This window comes from Suricata suricatta, chromosome 5, assembly GCF_006229205.1.
Source record: "Suricata suricatta isolate VVHF042 chromosome 5, meerkat_22Aug2017_6uvM2_HiC, whole genome shotgun sequence".
Taxonomy (NCBI): Eukaryota; Metazoa; Chordata; class Mammalia; order Carnivora; family Herpestidae; genus Suricata; species Suricata suricatta.
The window spans coordinates 123517504-123526308 of record NC_043704.1 but is presented as its reverse complement, the minus strand read 5'-3'; the positions used below and the strand labels follow the sequence as shown (position 1 = coordinate 123526308).

General features: G+C 39.7%; 1 protein-coding gene across 2 annotated transcripts in view; it reads left to right on the top strand.

Annotated features, from left to right (window-relative positions):
- Positions 1-8805, top strand: part of IL20RB (interleukin 20 receptor subunit beta) — a 30464-nt gene that overhangs the window by 3434 nt on the left and 18225 nt on the right. Inside the window, exon 2 of one of the 2 annotated variants that reach the window (XM_029940214.1) lies at positions 7883-8009. In XM_029940214.1, the coding sequence (XP_029796074.1) occupies positions 7936-8009 (74 nt within the window). In that variant the 5' untranslated portion in view covers positions 7883-7935. Of the gene's footprint in view, positions 1-7349; positions 8010-8805 lie in introns of those variants that run through there. The other variant, XM_029940213.1, reaches the window with a different exon arrangement.

Below are 8805 nucleotides of genomic sequence, written 5' to 3'. Positions count from 1 at the left end.
CATGTCCCAGCTCAGCCTTGGCCTGTTCTTCTGGTCACTTACAAAGTAATTTTCTTACAATAATTGACTGTATTTGAGGGAGGAATTTTAGGGCATAGCGTCAGTTTACAGTGCCAATATCTGCTTTAGTGCAAGCTCCATGCCATAAGCAGAAAAATGGTCCTCCAAAGATGTACATGCTCTAATCCCTGGAACCTGTGATGTTACCTTCCATGGAATAAGGAATTTTAAAGATGTGATTAATATTATGAGATCTTGAGACTGGGAGATTATCCTGGATTATCAGGGAGGGCCCAACCTAATATTACATGAGTCCTTAAAAACGGAGAACCTTTTCTGGATGCAGTGAGAGAGAGAGATGGGAAGACAGAAGAGAAGGCAGGAAAAATTTGAGGCATTAAAGGGAATCAGTCAGCCATTGTTGGCTTTGAAGATGGAGAAAGGGAGCCATGAGCAGCAGTGTAGGCAGCTTCTAGAAGCTGAAGGGAAAAGAAATAGATTCTTCCATGGAGCTTCTAGAAGGAATGAGTTCTGCCAACTCATAGCCCCAGTGAGACCTAAGATCCTGACTTATAGAACTGTAATAAAATAAATCTGTGTTGTTTTAAGATGCTAAATTTGTGGTAATTTGTTACAACAGCAATAGAACACTTAATAGACTGCAAGAGAGAGACATCAAGATTGTGAATGAAACCCTGTGCAGAAAATGTTGCTTAGTGTTGCCTACACTGAATCTTAATAGTCAGGTCATGGTCAACTGTCTCAACTCTATTGGAAACACCACCAAAGAGGCTCCACCCAGTGGCCCTTCTTACGATACTGGAGTCAGACTGCTAGAAAGAGAACAATACAATTCTCTATAAAAACAAAAGCATAAATATTTAGAAGGAACCAAAAGATTATACAGAGGGTTCCAACACCTCTCTCCACTCTGGTGAGAACCCCTATCCAGAGTGGCTGGAGATAGGATTCTTTCAGATTTTTCACCCTCCTCAATTTGGCTAATCTGTCTGTCCTGTCCACATTTCCCCTTCCCCTTGACTATACTGTTGGGCCTTGAACAACATACCAATCCTGGTGCAATAGAAATTCCACATATAACTTCTGACTCTACAAAACTTAACTACTAATAGGCTACTACTAATGACCAGAAGCCTTACCAATAGCATAAATAGTTGATTAACACGTTTCATATAATGCACGTATTATATACTATATTCTTATAATAAAGTAAGCTAAAGAAAAGAAAATGCCATTAAGAAAATCATAAGGACAAGAAAATATATTTACAGTACTATACTGTATTTATCAAAATAGATTTGTGTGTTAGTGGACCTGCACAGTTCAATCCCTTGTTGTCTAAGGGTCAACTGTATTCTTTGTTTTTGCACTTGCATATTTACATCAGATGGAATCTTTATTAACTGGTTTCTTCAGAGACTTGACTTCAATACACATGATTGATTGACACTTTTTATAAAGGAGAATGCTGTGTGGATACAAAGTTTTTTTTTTCCTGTCCCCTTAATTGTGTTCTCAAGACCACATTCAGTAACAGTTGGAGAGGACTTTTTTTAACCCTTTGAAGATGGAAAGAGTCACTTCTGGCTTGAGTTCCCATCTCACAGTCATTTCCTATTTCCTAGTTAGTGTCCTAGCAGAAAAGGAATCATTCCTCATTCAGTGCCATGGTGCTTTCTACGCCACTCTATTAAATGTTGTGTGGCATCAGTTCACGGGCATTATTGTTTTACCATCTCATACCCACTGTATATGTGTTGCATAAACATGGGCAAAACAAAGATGATATTTGGAATATACTATACAAATAGCATAAGGATGTTAAAGATGTTGCCTTTAGGGCTCAGAAAGAAGCAGCAATTTTCATTTTGATACATGAATGAGACTGAGTATTTTGCCCCTAATGGAGTTAGCTATGGAACTTTACAGGTCGAAGAGAGTCACGTAAGTACAAATTATTGCATGAACATAATGGAACCACCTAAAAGTTGAGACATCTCACTGTTTTCCTGCCTGAGCACCTTCTTGTAAAGAAAGACACCCAATAATTCAACTCAGAGTGTGTTGCTTAAATCCTTGAGTGACCTAATCAACCGGTCACTCTCCCTAAACAGGTCTCCCTCAATGATTGAACTGACTGGACCTCGTTGTAGAACTTCCCATTTTTCCTTGGTGCATTTCATTTTGAGTTTATCCCATCATGATCTTTTAAACTTTCTTTTTAATGTTTATTTTTTAAAGAGACAGAGCGTGAGCAGGGCAGGGGCAGAGAAAGAGGGAGACAGAATCCAAAGCAGGCTCAGGCTCTGATCTGTCAGCACAGAGTCCAACATGGGGCTCAAACCCACAAACTGTGAGATCATGACCTGAGGCAAAGTCGGACGCTCAACCGACTGAGCTACCCAGGTGCCCCTCCCATCATGATCTTTCAAAGTGTATCCTGTCATTCAGATAATCAGAATTAATACTATTTAAACTATTAATATGTGATGATATTATGGTTGTATTTTTTAAAGGTCTTTATTTTATTTTGAGAGAGAGAGGGAGAGAGAGAGAGAGAGAGAGAGAGCAAGCGAGGGGAGGGGAAAGACAGAGGGAGACACAGACTCTGAAGCACGCTCCAGGTTCTGAGCTGTCAGCACAGAGCCCAATGCAGGGCTCCACCTCACAAACCATGAGGTCGATGACCTGAGCCGAAGTTGGACCCTTAGCCAACTGAACCACCAGTTGTTCCTGGTTGTATTTTTTAATTGAAATTTTGTTGAGGAAATTCTAGATTCACATGCAGTTCTATGAAATAATACAGGGATTGGGGTTTCTGGGTAGCTCAGTCAACTGAGTATCAGACTCTTGATTTCAGCTCAGGTTGTTATCTCACAGTTGTGAGATGGAGCCCTGCTTTGGGCTCTGCACTGACAACTGGGGACCTGCTTTGGATTCTCTCTCTCACTCTATCTCTGCCCCGCCCCCACTCCCATGAGCATACATGCATGTGTTCTCTCTCTCTCAATATAAATAAATAAGCTTAAAAAAAAAGAAAGAATACAGGGACCCCAGTTTCTTCCAGTGATATTTTGCAAAATGGTAGTGTAATATTACAAATAGGATATTGACCTCACTGATACAATCCTATCTTGTTCTGATTTCTCCAGTTTTACTTGTACTGATTTGTTTATATGTATGTGCACAAGTGTGTGTATACGTTTGTGTATTTACCACTACAGTCAGCATACTGAACAGTTCGAACTTCACAATGATACCTACTGTTGCCTTTTTATACCTATACCCACCTCCCTCTGACCACCTTCCCTTCCTCTACTGTTTCTAACCTTTGGAAACCACTAATCTGATCTCCATTTCTAAAATTTTATAATTTCAAAATGTTGTAAAAATAGAATCATACCATATGTAACTTTTTGGGATTGGCTTTTTTAATTCGGCCAAGTTCCTTGGAGATTCCCTAAGTTGTTTTGTGTGTCATTGTTTCCTTTTAGTATTCCATGTATAGATATTCTATAATTTGTTTAATCATTCAGCTCTTGAAGGGCACATGGGCTGATTCCAGTTTGTCTATGGACATTTGTGTGTAGAGCTTTTGTGTAGAAGTTTTCATTTCTTTGGAATAAATGTCCATGAGTGCAATTGCTGGGTTGTACAGTAATGACAAGTTTAGTTTTACAAGCAACTGCCAATGTACTTTCCAGAATGGCAAATACCATTTACATTACCACCAGCAATGTATGCATGACCCACTTTCTCTGCATCCTCCCCAGGATTTGGTTTGTCTTTTTTTTTTTTTTTTGCCATTCCAATAACTGTGTGTAGCTATTTCATTGTGGTTTTAACTTGCATTTTCCTAATAGCTAATGATGTTGAACATCTGTTCATGTACTTATTTTCCATCTGTACATTCTCTTCAGTGACATGTCGCTTCATGTCTTTTGCCCATTTTCTATTTATTGTTTGCTTTTCTGCTGTTGAGTTTTATTCTTTATGTTCTTTATTACTTATTTATGTTCTAGACATGAGTTCTTTGTGAGATATGTAATTTGCAAATGTTTTATCCCATTCCATCGCTTGTCTTCTCCTCTCTTATAGGTTCTTTTGCAGAGCAAAATATTTTAATTTGGGGGCACCTGGGTGTCTCAGTTGGTTAAGTGTTTGACTTTACCTCAGGTCATGATCTCACAGTTCATGAGTTCATGCCCTGCATTGCGCTCTCTGCTGTCAGCACAGAGCCTGCTTCAGATCCCCTGTCCCCTTCTCTCTTTGCCTCTCTCTTGCTCGTTCTTGCTCTCTGTCTCTCTCAAAATTAATCAATTCATCAATAAATTAAAAAAAGGATTTTAATTGTGATGGTGCTCAATTATAAATTTTTCCTTTTATGAATCTAGCTTTTAGTGTCAAGGATAAGAACTCTACCTAGCCCTGAAAATTTTCTCCTTTGTTTTTTCTTAAAAGCTTTAGAGTTTTACATTTTACATTCAGTCTACGATTCTTTTTTTTTTTTTTTTTTTGAGGGAGTACATGTACATGCACATGTGAGAGGGGAAGGGGCAGAGAGAGAGGGAGAGAGAAAATAACTCCCAGCACAGAGCCCTATCACGACCTGTGAGATCATGAATTGAGCCGAAATCGATTCAAGAGTTGGATGCCCAACTGACTGAGCTACACAGGCGCCCCTCTATGGTCCACTTAAGTTCATTTTAAAATAAGGTGCAGAATTTAGGTTGACATTTATAATTATTATTTGCCTTGTAGATGTCCTATTGCTTTAGTATTGTTTGTTGAAATGGCTATCCTTCCTCTATTGAATTACTTTTGTGTCTTTGCCAAAAATCAGTTGAGCATATTTGTGTGGTTCTATTTCTGAGACTTCTATTCTGTTTCATTGATTGATTTATTTTTTTTGTCAATACCACAGAATCTCAATTACTGTAAGTCTTGAAATTGGGTAGATTTATTCCTCTTATCTTATTCTTTTTCAAAATTGTTTTAATTATTCTAGTTCCTTTACCTTTTCTTATATATTTGAAATAAAACTTGTCTCTATCTACAAAAATCCTTGATGGGCTTTGATAGGAATTACTTTAAATCTGTGTATGAATTTGGGAGAAATTACCATTTTAATTATGTTGAATTGTCCGGCCCATTAACACATAATGTTAGAGACACGATATATTTCTCCATTTATTTAGTTTGAAATCTTTGACCAGCATTGTGGGGTTTTCCCTATACAGATTCTAGATGTGTTCTATACCTAAGATTTATAACTATTTCATTTTTTTGAGTGATTGTAAAAGGTATTTTTAATTTGGTGTATAAATGTTCATTGGTAATATATAGAAGTACAATTAATTTTTTATGTTTATCTTATATCCTATAATATACTTGCCGAACTTATTAGTTTCAGGAGGGCTTTTTTTTTTGCAGATTCTTTGGGATTTTCTCTTTTTTAAAGATTTTAGTTTATTTTTTATTTTTTTCAAGTTTATTTTGAGAGAGAGAGAGTGTGCAAGTGGGGGAAGAACAGAGAGAGAGAGATGGGGAGAGAGAGAATCCCAAGTAGGCTTCACACTGTCAGCACAGAGCCCAGTGTGGGGCTTGAAGCCACAAACTGCAAGCTCAGGACCTGAGCAAAGTCAGATGCTTACCCAACTAAGCCACCCAGGTGCCCCTTTATATTTTTAAAGTATTCTCTGCACCCAATGTGGGGCTCACCCTCACAACCCTGAGATCAAGAGTCACATGCTCTACTGACTGAGCCAGCCAGATACCCTGATTCCATGGGATTTTCTATATAGCCTATCATGTCACCTGCAAACAGAGGGAGTTTAATTACTTCCTTTCCAATCTGTCATGCCTTTTACTTCTTTTGTTTGACTTATTACAGTTGCCAGAACTTTCAGTACTGTGTTGAATAAAAGTGGTGAGAATGAACATCCTTGCCTTGTTCTTAATTTTATGGAGAAAACATTCAAGTCTTTCATCATTAAGTCATATATTAGGGTTTTTGTACATGGTCTTTATCAAATTGAGATAACTCCCTGCTGATCTTAACTTGAGGAGAGAGGTTTTCTTTTTTAAATAATGAATGAGTGTTAGATCTTATAAGTACTCTTTCTGTGTCAATTGATAAGATTGTAGGAGTTTTCTTCTTTGAGCTTCTTGATATGGTGGATTATATTAATTGATTTTCAAATGTTGAACTAGCCTTGCATACCTGAAATAAATTCTACTTCGTCATGGTGTATAATCTTTTTTATACATTATTGAGTTGGGATTGCTGGTATTTTGCTCAAGAAATACATTGTTGTGTTGCTTTTAGTTTTTGTTTTTAAAATATATACTATCTTTGATTTTGGTTTCAGGGTAATACTAGCTTCATAAAATAAGTTGGAAAGTTCTTCAATTTTTTGGGAAGAGGTTATATAAAATTGGTTTTAATTTTAAAAAATGTTTGGTAGTGTTCTCCAGGGAAACCATTTGGGCCTGGAGATTCCACTTTTGAGAGTCCTTAAGTTACGAATTACAGCTGTCTATTTACATAGCTATGCAATACCCATATATCTGACTAGAGAAATAGTTTGAATATGTTAGCGGAGGAAGGATGTCAGAGGGGACCATGCCCCACCCTCCTGTGCCACCCCACTGCAGCTGGCTCTTTTCCTTTTCATCCTTGGGGTGCCTGCAAAATTAAGTGGGGAGGGTAGGAGGCCTTCCTGTGGGCACCCCAGGTGTTTCCTTGTGGGCCAGCTGTGGATGCCGAGAGTAAGATGGAGGTGTATCACCGGGGTCCTACTGTAGAGAAGCAAGGGCACCTGGTAGATGTCCCCAGCAGCCTCCCCATCCCCTCCTGGTCACAGGGCTTGATAATGAGCAACAAGTGCCAATCTGGACGCAGGCACAGAGATGAAAGGCCCTGGTGAGGCCCCCAGATCCCCCACACTGTGCTCCCGATGCTATCACTGTGGTTGTAACAGCAAAGGGAGGCAGGTGTTGGGGACTAGAAGTGTGTCAAAGTGGGAGGAGCAGGACTGCAGCAGAAGATCCAGGCTGCACCTGGGTTTACACAGGGATGAGCCCAGGACTGCCCACCTCCACAGGGGTGCAGCTTTGGTGTCACAGGTCTCTTTGATTCTGTGTGAAAACCGTAGACCCACTGCGTCCATACCCTGGGCACACCACATCCCTGTGTGAGCAGATGATTGTGTCCCAGCTGCCTCAGGGGCCTGCGGTCTGCCTGGACTGGAGTCTCCAATCTGGCTCGGTGCCCTTCTGGATCAGACTCCTTCCAGAGCAGACCTGAGCCTGTACTACCCAGCTGGCAGTTGATGCCCCTTTTGACTTTTAAGGGACTGAAGGGCTGTGCTTTGGCACCTGAGGATGGCAGTAGCAGGAGAAGGAGGTAATGAGAAAGCGGCAGAAACCTCATGAGTTTAGTCACATGGTCAGTGGCAGAGTCCAGACCTGCATCTGTGTGGGTCTGACATACGAGATGTAAATCACGTGCTTTAGTTTTCTCATGTATACAGTGGAGAAACCGATGTCCTTACCTCGCAGTATGATCATGAGGATTAGATGAGATAATCATGTAACTATGTAACACATGGCCGAGACAGAACATAGTAAGTACTCAATAATATTAGCCATCATTATTATTAATGGTAATATGCCATTTATCACCAAAGGCAGAATTTCAATGATGATAGCAACAATTTAGCATTAACACAAGTATGATGAAACTAGAATTGTTTCTGGTTCATTAACACGTGAGGCCTTTCATTAGAAACTAATTGGAAGCTGTGACATTCCCCTGATATGAGCTCCACGTCAGCCTGTCTAACTGCCTCAATCCCAGATGGAGTGGCCGTCCTGCCTCCCCCCTACAACCTCTCTGTACAGTCAACCAACATGAAGCATCTCTTGACGTGGAGCCCAGTGTCTGTGCCTGGAGAAATAATACACTATTTTGTCGAGTACCAGGGGTGAGTTTGATTTGTTTTGTTTTGTTTTGTTTTGTTTTTTAAATTTTTGTCCCTTAAAGAGTAGTTGATTCCTGGAGATACATTCCTCATGCCAGAGCTGAAGGAGACTTTGTGAGCCCAGGAATAGATTATTTTCCATAATCTGCCTCCTCTGTCTGGATGGCCATTGGGACAGTTGAGGAAGCAAGGGAAATTGTGCTGTGGATTTGACAATGAGCTCTCTGGGAACATAAGTGTGTATAAACACATTGTGGTAGAGCTTCTTTTCAACAGTGAGCTAACTGTCCAATGCTAAAGAAAATCTTAAGAAATGAGTTTGACTCTGATTTGAAGTGGATAAATCATTGAAGTCACAGATCCTTTGGAGATGAGGGGAGGCCTCAGTTTTCCTGACTATTAGCTTGCCTGTAGGAGCCAAAACAAATCATGATCCTAAAGATCAGCAGGACCTGGGGCAAAGTGGGCTCTACTCTTCTCTAGGTGCCCAGGCTCTGAGAGGTGTTGAGGGACAGGGACACAGAAGGCTCTCAGAATGTTTCATTAACAGTAAATACACACTGAACACCTATGTGTGTAGACATTCCTTTAGGCTCAGGGGTATAGATGACAAGATTTCTAGATACAGGGAGCTTCCATTTAGAAGAGGAGGCAGTAAAAAGGTAAAGAAATAAATACACTAGGTCTACGCTGTCCAGTGTGGTAGCACTCGACACAGATTGCTATTTAAATTTTAATTAATTAAAATCACATTAAATTAAAGCATCTATTTTTCAATCATACTAATCACATTGCAAGT